The 19,661-nt window shown below is 46.1% G+C and overlaps 1 protein-coding gene across 1 annotated transcript in view; it reads left to right on the top strand.

The window, feature by feature from the left end:
* LOC139054426 (protein Skeletor, isoforms B/C-like) overlaps positions 1–19,661 on the top strand; it is a 358,514-nt gene that overhangs the window by 243,222 nt on the left and 95,631 nt on the right. Inside the window, exon 5 of the mRNA XM_070531375.1 lies at positions 6,318–6,483. Within this exon, the coding sequence (XP_070387476.1) occupies positions 6,318–6,483 (166 nt within the window). The remainder of the gene's footprint in view (positions 1–6,317; positions 6,484–19,661) is intronic.

Raw genomic sequence — 19,661 nt, 5'->3', positions numbered from 1 at the left:
GCCTGGGATGGTTCCTCCCTAATAAAATGAAGAGCCGCACGCAGGGCTACGAGTTCAGCAGCTGTCGTTGATGATACATGTGACGTCTTTAGCTGTATCTTGACGGATCTTCTTGGTATCAGCACAGCGGCAGCTGCGCTTGCAGATGTGACTGAACCGTCGATGTAAACGTGTACGCGGCCACTGTGCACCTCATGTAAATGTTCTAACGTGGCCTGCTTAAGGGCAAACGATGGCATGTTGGCTTTCTTCATGATTCCTGGGATGGTGAGGCGTATGTCAGGTCTGTGCAGGCACCATAAAGGTAAGGATGGTCTTGCTGCAGGCATGTAGTTCGATGGCAATGAGGTACGATTGGCATCAATTAAACGACTGAAAGTTGTGTGTGGCCTTTCTGTGGGTAGAGCGGCAAGATGGTGAGAAGGTAATCGGGCAACGTGCCGAATATGCGCCCTGACAGCGTCGGTTGCCAAGTACGTTGATATTGGGTGATCTCGAGCTATGACAATCGTTGCCGCTGTAGACGCACACCTCGGAAGACCGTGACACGTCCTTAGGGCCTGAGCTTGTAGTCCCTGGAGTACACGCAGGTTTGTTTTGCAGGTGTTCCCAATCACAGGGAGGCTGTATCTTGCGAAGCCGAGGAACAAGGCGTTATACAGCTGCAGCATTGACCGCACCGAAGTGCCCCATGACTTTCCGCCGAGAAATTTGATATGTATTATTGTCAATAATCTCTTCTTCAGGTATGAAACATGCGTGCTCCATGATAGGTCTCGGTCAATAATTACCCCTAAAAAGCGGTGTTTTCGTGCATTTGCTACTGCTTGCCCATTGACCTTTACACTGTAACGATTCATTTCCTTCTGGGTGAATGTGACAAGGCAGCATTGCTCTGAAGACAGCTCTAAGTTCTGTTTTCGCAAGTACAGAGATGTTATCGTAGCTGCCTTTTGTAGCCGTGCTCGTACCTGCAGCCGTGTTACGGCAGACGCCCAAATGCAGATATCATCGGCATATATTGATACCTGAACTGTGTTGGGCAAGGATCGGACTAGGCCAACGAGCACTAGGTTGAATAGCGTCGGGCTCAACACTCCACCTTGCGGTACTCCACGGCACGTTTGGTGTTGAGTCGTGGCGCCATCCTCGGTCATCACGAAGAAATGCCTGTCGGTCAAATAACTGCACATCCACTGAAAAGTGCGGCCACCGATTCCGGCTTCAGTAAGAGCATTTATAATGGCATAATGTGCTATATTATCATAGGCGCCTTTGATGTCTAGGAATAATGCAGCAGTGAGTCGTTTCCGGCGTTTTTGATGCTGAAAAAACGTAACCAAATCGATGACATTATCTATGGATGAGTGCCCACGCCGGAAGCCAGCCATAGCATCTGGGTACACGTTATAACTTTCCAGGTACCATTCCAGGCGAGTCAAAATCATTCGTTCCATTATTTTCCCTATGCAGCTGGCCAGAGCGATGGGGCGGTACGATTACAAATGTAACGGTGATTTGCCAGGTTTGAGAAGTGGAACCAAGCGGCTGCATTTCCAGTCACGTGGAACCAAACCGTTGCGCCAAGACTCGTTGTAATGGTTTAGTAGCATGAGTCGTGCTTTCTGCCCAAGATTGGCGAGCGCCGCATAGGTAACCCCGTCCGGGCCAGGTGACGAAGAGCGCCTGCAAGTCGCCAGTGCCGCTTCAAGCTCCTCCAGCGAAAAAATTACATCCATGTGGGAATCCCGTGGCACAGGAGTAGCACATGGTGTAATTGCGCGTTGGAACTGCAAGCTGGAAAGTCTTGAGCAAAATTCTTCAGCAATGTCAATTTCGCTGCGACCTTGGTGCAAAGCTAGGGCTTTGAAAGGGACACGCTGTTGTGGTGATACGCAAAGCCCACGCACGGTTCTCCATATCTGAGATAATCGCTGACGTGGATCCAAGGACTCACAGAAACGTTTCCATCTTTGAGATTGTAGTGCATCGATGCGACGTTGAATTTTCTTTTGCATCCGCCTTGCCTCTCGGAGATCATGGATGGATTTAGTTCTCCTGTATCTTCGTTCAGCCCGCCGGCGAATTGCTCGTAGTCGCTGCAGTTCTGCTTCAAATTCTGCATATTTCGGGAAAGGCTGGAAACTACGCGTAGCCTCTTGCATGGCTTTTGAAATTTCGTGTTCCGGACTTGAAGGGTTCCCTTGCTGACATACTCCCTCCATGTGCGACCGAAACGCCGACCAGTCAATTCGCCGGAGAGTCATGGAGGAGCATTTCGATAGTCCCTTGATCTTCAGGTACGTCGGAATATGGTCGCTTCCATGTGTTTCGATGTCTGTAAACCATTGCACGTTTCTTTCAAGAAGCTGAGAAACCAGGGTCAAGTCTAGGCAGCTGCTGTAGGTAGGCCCGCGTAAATATGTCGGACTACCATCGTTGAGGCAGTAAAGGTCGTGCTGTGTGGCAAAGGATGCTATTCGCCTTCCCCTGGAGTCCATCTTCAGGCTCCCCCAAAGCCGATGGTGAGCATTAAAATTTCCTGTGAGAATCGTAGGGCCGGGTGTCGCTGATTGCACGTCATGCAGTCGTTTAAAGTCGAAGCCACTTGAAGGAGCAATGTACACAGCGACGAGTGTGAACGTAAGCTTATTCGATTTCACGATTAAACAAACGTACTGGTTGTCGTCGTGAGGCGGAACTGGGTGCAACACGTAAGTCAGATCACATCTAATATATACAATTACCTTCCTTACATCACCACAGGTAGAGGACATGAATGCCTCATAGCCAGAAATACGTATAACATTCTGCACGTTTGGTTCACAAATTACGAGGATGGGAAAACGGTTTTCGAAGACAAAATGTCTAAAATCTGAAATTCTTGATTTGAGACCACGGGCATTCCACTGCAGTAAAGATGCTTTCTTGACTTCCTTGTGGAAGGGCAGCGAGGGGCGGGCCATGGTGCTATGCGATGCTTTCAAGTACTGGAGTCAGCGCGTCCAATACTTGCAGTGCGCTACGAGCAGCTGGAGTGTCCATGTTCGTCAGTAGCAGACGCATGACATTCGTGAGCGATTTGAGCATGGCAATCACTTGTGAGTCTTTGTCTTGCATTTGGTCAACTGTAGTGACATTTGACTGTAAATGGCGAGTCATTTGCTGTGGCTCAGGCGCGTGGCATGTTCTCGGCAGTGCCGGGCACGCATCACTTGATGAAGCATGGCCACTTCTTTCGTTGACAATCGTGCTCTTACTCGTGACAGATGGAACAGGAGGTGGCGTTGCCGGACGATACATTTCCCTTGAATCGGAAGAGGGTTTCATGGACTTTCGTTTCCGGGAGCGATGTCGCCTTATCGCTTCAGAAGCATCTCTGTGTGACGATCCGTCTCTGGCCATTTTTCTCAAGATTTTCTGCTCTTTCTTTAGGCGTGGACAGTCTTTTGAGGACGCAGCGTGCGATCCTTGACGATTTGGGCACTTGAGCTCTGTTGCACGGCAAGTGTCGGTGTCGTGGTGTTCGGAACATCGTGGGCATATCGTTGTATTTCGGCAGACAGCACTCACATGTCCAATTTTTTGACACCTTCTGCACTGAAGTGGTTTTGGTACGAAAGGTCGTACCACATGACGAAAGTGGCCGACCTTTACATGTGATGGTAGGCAGTCACCCTTAAACACGAGCCTTACACAGGTCGACTTGCCAAGGCGCCGAGCTTGTAGTAAGGCAACACCATCTGTCGCAGGTTTGATTAAAATTGGCAGGTCGCTGTCGTTAATGGAGGTGTCAATGTCATAAACAACACCGGCCGTTGTTTCGTTGTCTTGCGGAATGAGGTAGTGGACATGGATGTTGCCCAGGAGCTTTACTACCATCAAAGCATTGATTGCGCTTCGGTTGTGGACGTCAACAGCCAGGACGTTCTTTCGAGTATTAATTCTGATATCTTTGATTTCTCCTGGGACAAGAGCCTCCAGAGAAACGGAAATCGCTTGTCGATTAAGGCGGTTGAGGTTGTCGGCAGGTGCGTCCGGCACAAAAAGAATTGTGTGCGCCGATGGCCTGCGCTGTGGAATGACGGTAGACTTACTTGACGAAGACCGTCCGCTGATGTTTCTTCTCTTGGCCTTCCGGTGTACCACTCTTTCGAAGCCTTCGTCATCTGAGGCGTCATCACTTGAGTAGGAGTACAGCGCAGTGTCCTCGCTGTCAGCTTGACTCGGTGGGCAATTTCTCTTCCTCGGGCCGGTACCTGACGAAGCAGTCACGTCGCGTCGGCATTCTGCCGACTCCACTTCCATTGCCGTGGCAATGGGAACGGCGTCTCCCAGTAAAACACGGGAAAAAGCCGAAAATACTGCAGCGCGAAGGGATAGTGGTCTCTACGAGAATCACTTCGTCTTCCTCCATTCAAGATATGATAGAAATGTCTAAAAGAGAGTATACGCAGCGCAATATTCTTCTCATGATAGGCCGCCCATTGAAAATGGTCAACCGGATGGCTTACCGAGACGAAGGACGTATAAACGATGCGCCGCACCGCAGACGACCCGGATCAACAATAAACGACCAAGACTTTTGCATCGTAGCTGCCGTCAGCGACAAACCATTTGAAAGTGCAAAGGACATTCGAGGGGCTCTTCGCCTGGATAACTTGAACGACACAGCACGGTACGACGAAGGCTTAAAGAAGCAGGACTGCAAAGTCGCATCGCCGCACGGAAACCTCTGGTCACCGCAGCCAGCAAAGCAGCTCGCCTGTGGTTCGCTACTGAACACCGAAGCTGGAGCGAGAGCGAGTGGAAGTATGGGGTTTTCTCTGATGAGTCCACGTTCTCGAACAGCTGGGACCAACGAAAGAGAGTATGGTGGACCGAAAGCACACGCTTTAGTCCGTAGAATATCCAAGAGTTGGCGATTTCCCACGAAGGCCTAGGCCCACTGGTGAGAACTGATGGGAGGTTCACCAGTGCTGTGTATTGCACTCTGCTTGAGCACCAGATGATCCCCTATGTGTTGAACGGGCACCACTCGGGTGGGTGTTATTTTCTACAGCAGGATAATTGTCTCCCGTTCACACATCGAAGGACGTGGCGCGCCTTTTGGAAGAGCGAGGGATAATGCAACGTCGGTGGTGCGCGAAAGGTGCCGACGTGAACACTATATGGCACGTTTGGGGCCGTATGAAAGTGAACCCTTCGAAGAAGTCTCTAGAGTTTTCGAACTCCGAGCAACTATGGGAAGCAATAGAACATGAGTGGAAGCGCCTTCAGTGTGATACCGCATACATCGAGGCTCTCTACGCGTCTGTGCCCCAAAGAATGGAGGCCGTCGTTCAAGTTGGCGGTGGAATGGCGCGTTATTAGGCCACCAACGAACGAAACAAAGGATGAGCATAAGCTGGGATGACGCTATTGCCTTATTTCATTTGCTTCAATACCTTTTTAATATTCGGCAAGTGCCAGTATACTACGTTGAACTCACCCTTACAGCCCATTTTTTTCTCGATTTACAAGATTTACCATATATCAATAGCGATGTAAGGAACAGTGCTACCGTTTGTAACGATTCGGCGCAAAAAGTTACCAGTGATGCAATATCTAACAGTGTTATCACTGTCTGCTGGCGATGCGAAGTTCCGCACTTTGCAGACGCACGGCGGGAGTGCGAGCAGTTGTTAGAACAGCGTGCCCCTTTCCACTTTGTTTTCAACGGCGGCCGCTGCGTATCACCTATAGCTGGGTCTGAGGGTGTTTTCTACGCGTTCCTGTGCTCCCTTTCATATTGCTCATAATAGTACGTACCATAGATAAATCACGTAGGTACAGCGCAACAATGTTCGGGAACGAAAAACAAAAAGACAGCCAAGAACGCTATCAAACAGGTCAAACACACATTAATGATTTGAGGGCGGAGCCAGGCAGCATGCCTATAACGTACTAAATGAGTATGGCAGCCATGTTGCTGTGCATTGCAAAGAATGCAAATGCAAGTGATTATTCCACAAGGCAAGGTTACTGACAATATCTAGAAGGAAAAAAAGAAAGAGACATTTGAGAAGGTTTTTTTTTCGTCAGGAAGGCCGCGGAGATCGATGCACCTCTTCACTTTACCTATCTGATAGCTTTCATTCCTCGGTCAACACTGTTATCATGTATAATCACATACGTGTTGTTGCGCCCGCCAAATCAGGCTGTTGTATTATGGGTATGGGGCGAATATTGCAGTAATGTGCAAAGAAACGGCTATAATATTTGTAGGACATACGCATGCTGGGGCACTTTTCGAGTCCACGGGCATTTTTATGCAGGCGAACTTCGGCCACGTGAGCATACCAAGCGGCTTTGAACTGCCTCGAGAGCAGAGCCTAGGCCCGTTGGCAACCAAGGCGCATGAGGCCCAGGCCACCCAAGTTTTTCTCAAGGACAGCGCTACTATGGAGCTCAAGCAGTTCAAGTATGACGGCCAAGGTCCAGGTGAGTCCTTGGTCCTGGTGTACACGGCTTTCACAAGTGCACGCCAGTTAGGTTCTTAGGCGTTTATCAGTTACAGCGCCTGGTGTGAATATTCGGAGAGCCTCAATTGGGTGGCTGAAATTGTGAGACAAGAAGTCAATTTTTTTATATCTAGGATCACATTTTGGAGTGGAATGCGTGTGCTGGACTTTCCATCAAGCAGCCACAAAGCTCGTTGACGTTTGAGTCCAGTCACTCCACAGGTAGGTATGAAAGATCGAACGGTCGTCATGCGTTAACGCTAAGAGACCAGGGTCTAGGAGGAAAGGAAAATATAATGAGCGCTCAAGTTTTACACAGATTCCCACCACCATGAACACGTCACGCAGACACGCACACAAGCGACACGACAGATACTGAAGAGATCATCAGCCGCGTGGAAGGAGTGACTCGGGGCTCTTCACGCGACCTCCTATTTCCTCTTGTTTTCTGACTGGGTTCTTTTCAGTACACTGCATAAAAATCTTTCTCTGTAAGGATGGATAGCAGTTGTCGGGCAAGGAATGTCGCTTGAAGCCGAGAAAAGAGGACTTTGTCAGGGCAGCAACTGCTTTACTTAGCATTATGTCTCCACATTACGCGTTCGATGCTCTTCCCAAATTGAGTTACAGCAGCCCTGTCTTCCCATCCATTTCTGGGATATTTATGTCTTACTTTTATAACTAATCCTGGGAGTGCTAGCCAGCGCCACTACCCACAAACCTTGGCGGCGGGTGTGGAACAACCTTTCTGCCGGAGGCGTCACGAGTACGTGATCTTAATTGGGTCCGATCTTAAAACACCGGGCCCGCTACTTTCCTGTCGGGAATGCTATGTCATGCTGATAACGCGCATGCTTTTCGTTACGGGGAAGTACACTCGCCCACAAGATATTACGGGGTGCGCAAGCGCGTGGCGGAGCGACCCTCCTCCCCTTCTAGCGGTGAACCCCTGGTGCCGAGATCGACACCTGCGCGCATGCGCGTCCCTCCGAGACTGCAAGCGTGCATGTTTCCGCGCTTAATTCCTCCTTGTGCGCCGGCAATATCCGAATCTAGCCGCGAGGTTAGGGTGGCTAGCGAGGTGGCCTTCTTGTGATATGCGCTGTGGCGGCTTCGACGCGCGTGTGAAGCGTGTTTAGAGCTTGTGCGCGCTATATACTGCGGCCGCTATTTGTCGAGTCACGAGCGCTGACGCATAGGGCCGGCCTGGTGGCGAATGCAACAACTCGTTTTTATTTTCTGCGCTGCACCTTTTCATGGCCAATCTTCGTTGTTTCTTTCTTTTTACGAACGGGGCGTTCTCCTGCAAAAGAGCGTGGCAGAAAACACAATCTATAGAAGGAGACAGGCAAGACGAAAATGAACAATTGATTTCGGTTGTATAAACGAAGTTCTGCCCTTCGAAGCCGCCACGGCGCATATCACAAAAGGGTGCCTCGTATTCGAATATCGCCGGCGCGCAAGAAGGAAGCACAGAAACATGCACGCTTGCAGTCTCGGAGGGACGCGCATGCGCACAGGTGTCGGTCTCGACACCAGGGGTTCACCGCTAGAAGGGCAGGAGGGTCGCTTTGGCACGCGCTCGTGCACCCCGCAATATTTTGTCGGCGAGTGTACCTGGCTCGCCGCGTTAAAGAAAGGAAATGCGGACGAGACTGATGACGATTATCATTGTGAGGCAAAAGGGTGTAATTTTGCTCAAGAGTGTGTGCGCCCGAATGCGCCACGTTTACAGGGCTCTCAACCTTGCTTTGTAAAAAACATCGCTCGCATCGCGCCTTTCGTGCTGCCCACGACAGAGCTTCGCGTTGTGCTTGGTTCTGAGATAAACGCCAGTGGGTTCGGGCAGCAGTTGAAATACAGCGCGGCTCCCGTTTCTGCGGCGATAATTTCACTCTCACGCTGGTAAAATGCACGCGGAGGAAAAATGACCAGCTCATGAGTTCAAATTTGGGAGCGAGACCCCAACAAGCAAAACACGAATTATAGCAAGCTTGATAACGTCGTGTGAATTACGCTGGTTGTCACAAAAGGAAGAATTATAAACTGGACACGGAAGGTTGCTTTTTATCTTCCTGTCCATTCCTTGTCGGCAGAGAATTTGTAATTTTATATTACGTGCCTTTTCCACGTCGTACAAAAGTTTCACACAGATGGCTCTTTTGATGGATAACGGCTGTAGAGATTTATTCGCTGTGAAATCTGTCTGAAAAATGTGTTCAAACAAGTTGCCCTCTGTCATAATGCAGTATTCACACCTTTTCAGCACGTCCGATGAAGTTTTTTTGATGACGCAAGACGGTATGTCGCTGCAGGCCTCAGGAATCTCTGCATTTGATGCTGGTTTAGTTGTAGGTTTGCCGTACATTCGGTCTTTCACAAGTCCCCACAAGAAGAAGTCAACAGGTGTCAAGTCCGGTGACCTTGGTGTCACCGACCCACTGGTGTTTGAAGGCTTCGTCAAGCCAGGTTCGGGCAAGGCTGCTGCTGTGAGCTGGTGCAGCGTCGCGCTGGTGCCAAGTTCGCTTTAAAAACGCAAGAGGCAGATCAGAGCGAAAATCTTCGACTGGGCCTTCGCTGATGTCGTTCACGTACCGCTGGGGTCGTAAAATATGGGGCAAATTATCCTTCCGTCAAAGATACCGCATCACACACTGAATGACTATTGTATCTGGTCTGCGCCACTGAATACGGGTTCGTATTGCTCCAGTAATGCGCATTATGGATGTCGACTTGAGAATTTTTGGAGAAGGTTGCCTCATCTGTCCAGAGCACTTTCTCAACAAAATCCGGTATTTCGTCACTGTTCACGAGAATCCAATTTGAGAAATCAAGCCGTTACTGAAAGTCTCCTTCTGGCAGCTTTGGATGCAGTTGACGGTGATACGGATGCATTTCAGCCTTCCTAAAGCCTGTTTCACATGATGCGATTTTCGTCGCACCGGAAGTGCGATTTCCGTCGTTTGCGATGAAAATCGCAGTCGCAGTGCCGACCCCCCGATTTTCGGCTGCGACCAACCGGTTGGTCGCACAGTCGCACCGTCGCACCGATCGCTGCGATTTTCCGTCGAAATTGCGCGGAGAGCTGCCAAAGGAGTTATTTCGCTGGTTTGTTTTGGAAAATGGCGTCTCGATCGACAAGTGCAATACGCAGAGACGTGGATCGTCGAATTCGGTACGTACGCGAAGGGAGAATAAAAAACTTGTACCGCAGATTGCATTCTCCGATTTCTATGCGTTTGTTGACACTCTGCACAGCAAATGAAGTGCATTTTCACGTTTGCTTCGTACGCCTTCGCGAGTTGTCAGTGCTAGGAGGTGTTCGATCCCCAGCAGACGACGAGGTCGCTACAATGTTTTGAGTAGCATGCAAAAATCGCGCTTACGGAGCAGCTTGAATTATTTCAACCTCGTCAAGGGCAAATGACAAGACAGCAAAGTACCCGAAGTTTCAACGTTGCGCTGAACGCGGTACCATTCAGTTGCATTTTCTTGTCGGCTTTCAAGCACGAATTTCCCGATGCATCTTGAAAGCTTACCTTGCCTCTTATTAAATCTGACAGAGCAAAAGTGTAGGCTATCGTAATGAATTTGGTACGATAGCATTAAATCCGTGGCTTGAATAAAATATTACATGCACGTTTGGTTGCACCTCTTCTCTGGAGAATTTTTTTTTTCTTGCACAGAAACCAATAAACATTGACTATGTTGCGGACTTTGTATCCTTACTGCATCTGTATGAACACTTGCTCTGCAAGGTAACTAACTGCACAGCTAGTAGATTAAGTAAATACAGTGACAACGTACCCTCCTGCACAATTATGTAGAACTCGTGCAACAATGCGAAAAGCAGGCAAACGCCCTGTTCTTGTGTGGATAAAACAGTATAAAACGACACGCTGAAGAAAAGTAAATCCAAACTGTGCAGTGAAGTCAGCCAGTACAAGCAGTACAAGCAGTTCTTGCACGTTCACAGCTGATCAAGTGTGCAGAAACATTCATGCCTTACATGTTTCTAGTAAGTTTCTAATAAGTTTGTGATCACATATATTAGTGTGTAAACCCATATAACGATATCCGCTGCGATTACTATCTTTGTAAGTAATGAAATACCATGCTACTTGCAAGAACATATATCACCTGAGGATTTTAGAACAAATTTCTGCATTTCAACTATACACAATATGTGGTTTATTCAATAAAAGAACACAAACTGGGCTTTTTTGCAATGACAAACTTATTCCAAACTTTACTTACATACAGGCAAGAAAAAAAATTATAGACAGAAATATTGTTCTTCAATTTGTTCACCTGCCACTGTGGCTATAGCATTCTGCTGCTAACACAAGGCGAGGGATTGATTTGCCAGCCATGGAAGTCGCATTTCGATGGGAGTCATAGGTGCGAAAAAAAGCTCTTGCACTTAGATTTAGTTCATCACCTTTTATTGAACCCTTACACTTCAAAATGCTATTGCACGGGGGGCATGCTTATGCAAAATCTAACACCAATAGAAAGCAAAGCGCAGAATTGTAAAACAACCATCTTTCGTGATAATTCAAGTGTGTAAATATTCATTGCATCAATATGTATTGTTCAACAGCACTGCACAAGTAAGCATGATCAGGTATAGCAAGTACTCTGTCAAGAAGCTGGTTCTACAGATGTATAAATGTCAAGGCATGAATGCTCATACTACGTCGCACACATAGCACAAAGAAAACCTTTTTCAAGAGTTGTCCCTTCTGGCAGATATGAGTGGGCCATAAGCAGCAGAAACTTTATTGCAGGACATTGTGTAATACCGCTTATGAAAAAATGAACAGAGTGAAGAGGCTTTTAACCCTTTATTGACGAGTGTTGCCTACAGGCAACACACCAAAAAAGAATTTTTTTCTTGTCGAGTTTAAGTATCGAGTACGAAGTTTCTAGCTAAATGTCTTCGGCCAACCCTGAATGACAAGCAGCAAGCGTCATTTGTTGGTTTAGAGCAGGAACACTGGACGAGGAAGAAGAAGTTTGGCACGCGACTCACTGTCTTGTGCAAACAAGTTCAGAGGAGACAGGCCAATGCAACGTATGCAGCTGCATTGGTGTCGCACATCTGATGTAAAGCAAATGAAATGGGCACCTCTGGTTCACATATGATAAGAGCTGTCTATACAAATTGAAAATAAAGCTAGGTGGCTTCAATGGGGTGAAGCCCACTTCCAGTTTCCTGCCTGGGGTTTTCCCTCTATTGCTGAAAAATTTCTGCAAAATATTTTTTTCTTTTTGGTTATTATGCTTACTCTTGACGTGTTTTGCATATTTAGATAGAACAATAAACATGTTTTCTCGGTATTTACATGTCTCGTCATTAAAGGGTTAACAGCACTACCTCATGCTGCTCTAATAAGAGGAACGATGTGCAAAAACATTTCTGGTAGAACACTTAAACTAACTTTCTGAAAGACAGAAAATTCCAGGTGAGAGTTGGAGGTACGTTTAGCCCACACACACCAACAACACGGGCATACTACAAGAAACACTACAGCCTATGGTGTATTACAGTCTGTGGGAAAGCTATCTTATACAGAAATCAAAAATGATGCAACAAGCCCTCGACAACACTGCAGACTTTCTTGGCTAGTCTGGCCTCTCGCTTTCTGATAAGTCAGCTCATATCCACGTCAGAAAAAAAGAAAGACTAGAATCAAGAACTACCCCAGATTGCACATTGTGATCCACATAGCTGGACAAATATGCCCGCAAGTCAACATCCACAAATCCTCAGCTAGTGTAAGCCCATGACGGCAGAGCCAGCATGTGGGTGAAACAATTATGCAATGCCTGGACGCAACTTCCACACCTGGTGAAAAGAATAATCTCGAAATAACGGGGGTGGGCGAGCGGATACTATAGAAAATCGCAGATGCTGTGCTTGTGTCCAAGGTATGGTACGGTATGAATTACCAACAGCACACAAAAAAGACAACTCATCGAATACAGGCATCGGGTAGTAATAACAGGTCTTTCCAACTGTACCATGCTTGAAGACCTCTATGAGAAAGAGCTAACGAACAAACACCTAGACAGAGTAGAGTTGCAGCCTGCAGCACAAATTCTTTGTCTCAAGAGCTCAGAACCTCATAGCAAGATACTATGACAGCTAGCATATGAGATGCAAAGACGACTACCCCTCCCTTCAGAAACACAACCTCGGGAGTACCTGAACTTGAAACACAACAGGCCCATACCATGGAATATGGGGGCAAACAATTAGGCCAGGAGACTATATGCAACTGCCAAACATACAGAAGAGGTTGCTAGTCATGAAGATACAAGCAAACATAAGGCACATATAGTACACTGATCTGGCAATAGCAGTGTAACAGTAGTATGACACTACATAAAACTAAACCCCATACAAGTGAGTACCATTTTAGGTCATCCTACACCTAGAAAAGCTGAACGGAAAGCAATCAAAGCAGCACTTGTAATGCAGATTACACCCTGCACAACACCCTGCATGGATTCACCAGAAACTGTCTGGGCCTGCACATCACACAAGATTGTCAGGAAAATCAAGAGATTAACACGCGACTTGCCAGCACATGGCCAGAAATTAAATTACAGGATACATAGCCATGCAGTTATTCCAGGACACAAGCCGGCTTATAAGCCTGACATAATAACTGAAAACTAGATGAGTTTGTGTGTATTCATTATTAACTAAAGTGCAACAGATAGACAACACACAAGAACGAAGCGCTCTGTGTGTTCACTTCGTTCCTGTCCATCGCATTTCTGTTGCAGTATAGTTAATGAATTCATAAGGCTGCACAGGAGAAGAATGATACCTCTGCCCAAGGGCCCGATCTCGCATCCAAATCCACACGTGTGCACACATACACCCACAAATGTTGCAAGAGTGCATAGCATGGGGCAGTATCAACAGGATGACACTAGATATGGATGAGGACTAACTTTCAACTGAGGTTCATTTGTAAAAATGTGGCGAGTTGTAAAAGGGCGATGAGCAAAACGAGAACAAGATGAAAGCAGGAGCCAACGTTTCGACAAGTGGACTTGTCTTCTTCAAAGTCCACGTGTGGAAACGTTGGCTCCTACTTTCACCTTATCATGTTGCTCATCGTCTTGAATTTCCATCTCCTGCCTTCCCCGAGTTTTTCCCAGAAAAAGAAAGACATCATTGAAGGATAGATAAAAATTGGTGCTTGATGCAGCCAAACATAAATAAATATGCTACAGAAAGAAAATAGAGAAAAATTCCAAGTGCATGAAAAAATAATTACAATTGCCAATCCTGCATGCCAGCACCTTTCAAGAAACACTGTTGTTATTCCAATAGACAGACTGACAGTTTGCTTATGCAATGCAAGCACATTCTTCCAGTTCCATGCCATTGGGGAAAAAATGAGTTTCCTGGAAGGTAGCCACTTGCACACTTGGTGATCACTGTTTTTTTTCCCTGGACTTGTATATCTATATGTATTTTCCCCCTTTCCTGCTTTTATGTTTGGTTTCATCAAGCACTAGTCTTTATCAGGTTTTATTGCTGTACTACTTTGTGGTAACCTTTATAGATCACTGCATTTTCACAATAAACCTTTTAATTAGAAGTTAGCATACCCTGTTCTTACTGCTTCACACTGTAAATTCTTGCTACATTGGCCAAATAAAAGATTTTATAAGGTATCATGAGGGCTATTAAAGTGACTTGCTGCAGTCTAAAAAAAAAAACGAATAGCCTGGCTGCAAATGGCACCAAAGAACACATAGGACAAACAAGAAAACCGTGATGATCTAACAATCAAAAGTTTAATGTACACACCGAGTAAATGCTCGCTGACAAGCAATAGACTGAACATACACAAAAAGGAGAAGCAAAAATTCATGTGCATTTCCTGACGGGAAATGCATCCATTTCTAGCGGGGGCCGTGATGACAAGATTAACCCAGCATTTTTAGATCTACAGCTTCCGTAACTTCTCTAGGCAGCCGATCTGCACAGAATGCTAGCTTCTTCCTCTACGATGCACGCTCAGATGTGGAGAGTGCATTGTAGAGGAAGAAGCTAGCATTCTGTGGAGATCGGCTGCCTAGAGAAATATGGATGCTGTAGATGCAAATACACTGGGAGAATCTTGTGTCAGCATGGCCGCTGTTACACTTTCAGAGATGGATGCGTTTCCTGTTGGGATCTGTATGGACACGCATCAGATCTTGCTACTGCTTTTTGTGTAAATTCGATTTATTGCTTGTCGACCAGCATTTACTCGGCATGGTCAATAAACTTTCATTTGTTAGTACACCTCATGAGATTATCTTGGTATCTAGCAGAAAGGTGTTCATTCTTTTTAGAGTGAAGCTGTATATGCCTAGGCGAAACACTCATAGTCCGATCACAAGGACCCTAGCGTAGGGGTATGAGCCATTGTTTCGGGGGTTGTGAGCCATTGTTCGTCTTACATGAGGGACGGAGACATTTCTTGTTGGGTAGACATAGAAATGCTTATGCATTTAACACATAAACATTTATCTACGCATTATTCCAAGGAAGGGACACAGAGTGGGACGGGGTTAAGACAAGATCATGATGTCATAATTATCTTGCAGCAAAGGTGTGGCGGGCCATTGGCTACACCGATAGTGACGTCATTTCTCTCTAGCAGCAGAGCGCGCGTGCAGAAGTCTCTCTCAGACTTCCCTATAGGTTCAAAAATGTGTCCCTGTATTTAATTAAATGAAATGTGCAGCCCCGGTGTGTCACTTGGTAACTACAGTGCATAACTGAGTCATAAACATTATGATTAACGCATTACAAAACACAAATGCGTAACATAATTCAGAAAGACTTCGACGGACCACCTGGATTAACACAATGAACCGCTGCTTATTGCACTTTCGAAGATGGTGATCTTGCAAAGTGCAATGTGCGGCATTCCAAATAAACAATGTGATAAATTCAAGCCAAACATGTGCATAACCTCATTAAGAAACACAGACATAACCAATAATATAGAAAGACTTGAATAAGCCATTGGAATTAACCCATTGATAAAAACTGGGACTGCACATTTCAGCTTCGCAGGTTTACCGTCTGTACAGGGTGCATGGGCAGTAACTTTTTCTGTTATTGTTTGTTAAGTATTGTATAATGTTGTGCCGGTAAAACACGTTGGGCTAGTTGGTGCAATGTAGTGGTACTGCTTTTTTTGCTGGTTCTTTTTCTTAATGTTGTGCCCTTCTTCCTTTTGTAACAACTTTTTTATTCCCCCTTGCATAATACTCCAACCTTGCAGCCTGTGAGGTATATAAATAAATAAGTACATAAGCACGTCATTCATTCATCTGCATACACCTCGCACCATTCCTTGCTCAACAAACGTCACTGTGTTGATGTCTCGCAGCGTGCATCTACATTAACTGCCGTTTGCGTTTCGGTATGGTTTGTGAACAGTGTAATGCATAAAGATTACATGACATGCATTAAGGTTGTGACCTATGCGGTGCATAAGCAAACCTTGCAAAAGATGACAAGTTGGATTGTTGAAAATAAGACAAATTGTATATATCGCAGTTACTTCAACAGCATTTAATTGACCACTTGACAAAAACTTCCCTTCGCATAGATTCCAACACGTACACTGAATCTGCAGTTTTCTTTTTTTGCTTATTAATGCAGTCGTAACTGCATGGCCACATTGTAGATTTGAAAACAAAGTGAAATAAATTTGTTTGTTGCAATATAACAATATGTGTAGATCACTGCGATTGTAACCCCAGAACTTAATACAAACATGCACACTATAGGATGCAGACAAATGTTCAGGACAAATTTCAGAATGTTTGCATCCTGATACTTATGAAAGTGAACGGTTTCATTCCATGGCTGTCAATGAGAGGGAGAGAGAAAACTTAATTGTGTTCATGGAACAAAAACGCATTGATAAGCTTAGACATATAGTCATTGCTTAACACTTTCGAAATGAATAATTATAGCTTGCTATCGACATTGAAGCAGCCATTTGACAGCAAGAAAAGGAATCAGTTTTTCCAGCTCTGAACATTGAATTGCAGGAAATGCAAGCAGGCATAAAGTTCTGCCAATATAATGTTTAGGAATACCAAATTGGAATAAACATTGAGGCTTGCAATTGTACTTTCTCTGGCTGAGCAATCGAGTTTGAAATGACTCCCATAAGCATGTCGTAACAATGTTGATCTAATACAGGTTAAATGCATGACTAGCTTGAGAAATCTGGATGATTGCTATAAATTACAGTGAAGAAACTATAATATCTAATAACATTAATAATATAATAATAATATTTATTTCCACAAAACAGGCTAACCGTGAGAGGCGTGCGAGGCTGAGCAGAAAGCTGAAAAATTCTACGGCAAGTGCGCCTGCCGTGGGCCTACGATCCTGCATTATGAATAGCGCGTATTGATATGGTCTTCTTAGAAGTTCCGAGTATACTACCAGCGCGAGACACGGGACAACAAAGTGGACGAGAAGCGTGTCTTTTAGAATGCTATGTTACAACGTACAGGTTTCTACAAAAGTGACGGTAACTGCTCGAAACATTTGATGCGTCGGCTTTTGCGCCTTTAGAAATATTGAGCGGGGGCTCCCATATATATATTCGCAGCGCAAGCACGGCGATGGACGAACCAGGCTAGCGCTAAGGTTGAATTTCACAACACAATTTTCATTCCACGTCGTAATCACACAGATCGTTTGAGGCTTCGTTCAGGGGCACACGCGGGCGTTCGGGTGGTGCTTCTTGTTGCGTTTGGCGTAAGAATATGGCTAGGAGCAGGCACCACATTTGCGCAATGACAGGCAATATACACGCATCATTTCTCTAGACGCTGACGCCGAGCACGGGTAGCGCGAGGATCTTGTTTGGCTGACACGACAACTTCGTGGCAGCCGAATTCCGAATACTGCATATATGGTGAGGGTAGCTATATGAACTTGTCGATAGGTCATCTTGCAGATTGTTGTAGCACAGGCAGAACGAAACGGTCATAGAAGGTAGATAAGACAACACACATCGCTAAACCACCTGCGAACAGCTGTTTACGTGCGCGATGTCGCACTGAACTACAGAAACCGCCGTCGCGCACCCCAAGACAAATCTTAACTAACGTTTTTAAATGAGTAAACGTACATATTATTTGCTTATAATCAAGAGAAGTCAATAATATTATAGTGTAAACGTTTTATTCACTACAATAAAAGAATTATGCAGCGTGTGCCACGAAACCTGGCACTAAGCAACCCTGGGCGTCGCACCAGTCGCATTGTTAAAATCGCAATCATGTGAAATGAGCCCTCTAAAAATCGCATTGCGACGCGTGCGACAGCACCGATTTTCGTCGTTGCAGTCGCATCATGTGAAGCAGGCTTAAGACCTCTTGACAATGAAGACTGAAATGCCGACCTCACCGCTCACATCACGCACGCTGGAATGAGGGTTTGCAGTCATGAAAGTCACAATGTCTCCTTCAGCCTTTTCACTGCTAGTCCCCTTTCTATGCCGTGTCTTCTTGAAGCTACCTGTTTCTTTTAGCGTCAAGTAACTCCTCATAATTGGGTTCGCGCTAGGTCTTCCCCCATATTGCCAATTTCGGTATACCTTGGCACAGGGCCGGATTAAGAAAAATGGGGTACGTGGGCTAATGCGCATGCATACGCCCTTTCCGTATACTGAGGCACCCCACCCCTTTTGCCTGCTACGCTACTGGAACTATGCCATGTTTCATTTTAATTCCACCAAATTAAAGAGAACGGAGTGTAGTCAATAGGATAATTATTATTGTCTTATTATAGGGAAAACAACAAAACTTTCTTGAAACTCGTGCTGTTGCAAACACCAACACTTATGTTCACTATGTGATTAATCTGCATTCTGTTTTCAGCAAAAGCTAGGCTTTAAGGAAAAGTTTAGTGCACTCAAGACAAACGAGAACGTAGAAAAGACAGTACAGCTCAGATGTCGATCCTTCTGAAGCTAGGCTTTGTTTGCATCACTAAGTTTAATCCCGTGAGGAGACGTACGGTTGTATCCAAAACATTCTTTATTAAAATGCAAGCATCAGACTGCAGTATCCCCACAGGGGCGTCTGTGTAAGCAGGCGTTTGGTGTGTTGCGACACCACGTACCCGAGCACATAAGGGTTGGACCCTCCCGCGTGTAGCCGTGCGCCGCTTAGCCGTGTCTGGGGAAAAGGGGATCCCGGGGGTTGAGCCGATGCCGGGTGTTTGGACCTTTAAGGCCCCCCCAGCGGAGGCAACACACCTCTTCGGCCTCGGCTTCACATAGACGGCACCTCCAGACTGACCCACCTGGAGGAAATCGGCAGTCGCCTTTTCCTGTCTCTCTCTTCCTAGAACCTTCGTCTTTCCCTTACTTTCCACCTTTCCTGTCTCCTTCTCTCTTCTACTTACTTCCTTCTCCTTGGCGGCAAGGGTTAACCCTGTGTGGCTGTCAAACCTTGGGTACATCATATTTGGTTATAGTCGCGGCGTACGACTGGCGTCGTGCAGACTTGTGTGCAAGCTCTGCTGCGTCCCCTCGTTGGGCTCCGTGGTGGGCGGTCGGTGCTGTTGCCGAATGTTTATATATTTTCATGGAAACTTCTTTCCCCCACCATCCTGATCGCCCTCAGAAACGAGCGCGCACCGAAGATGTCTTCAAGTTTTTCGGACACCAATCCAAAGTTTTCCCCGCATCCATGTTATTCACTCTGAAAAGTCAAACAAAGCAGTGCGAACCATTTCGCCATTCCTTGTTTCAAAGTCCTTGACTGATGTTTTTGTTTCAGGTTACAAGGTGTCGAGGATGGCAAGCGGTGACCTCCTCTTGGAGCTCGGCGATCTGAAACAATATGATAAACTACCGAAACTAGTGTCATTTGGGGAGACCCACATAACAGCAAGCCCCCACCGTACAATGAACACCACCCGTGGTGTTGTGTCGGATGATGATTTGCTTGAGCTGACTGAAGCGGAACTCCTGGAGGGCTTCAGTGGGCAAAATGTGATCAATCTCAAAAGAATTAGGATGAGGCGAGATGGCAAAGAGATTCAGACGAAGGACCTAACAATTACCTTTGGTTCAAATGTCTTGCCCGAGTCAA

The sequence above is a fragment of the Dermacentor albipictus genome, chromosome 1 (assembly GCF_038994185.2).
Source record: "Dermacentor albipictus isolate Rhodes 1998 colony chromosome 1, USDA_Dalb.pri_finalv2, whole genome shotgun sequence".
In the NCBI taxonomy this organism is placed as follows: Eukaryota; Metazoa; Arthropoda; class Arachnida; order Ixodida; family Ixodidae; genus Dermacentor; species Dermacentor albipictus.
Note: the sequence above shows the minus strand (reverse complement) of the source record. Positions and strands in the feature narration are given on the sequence as shown.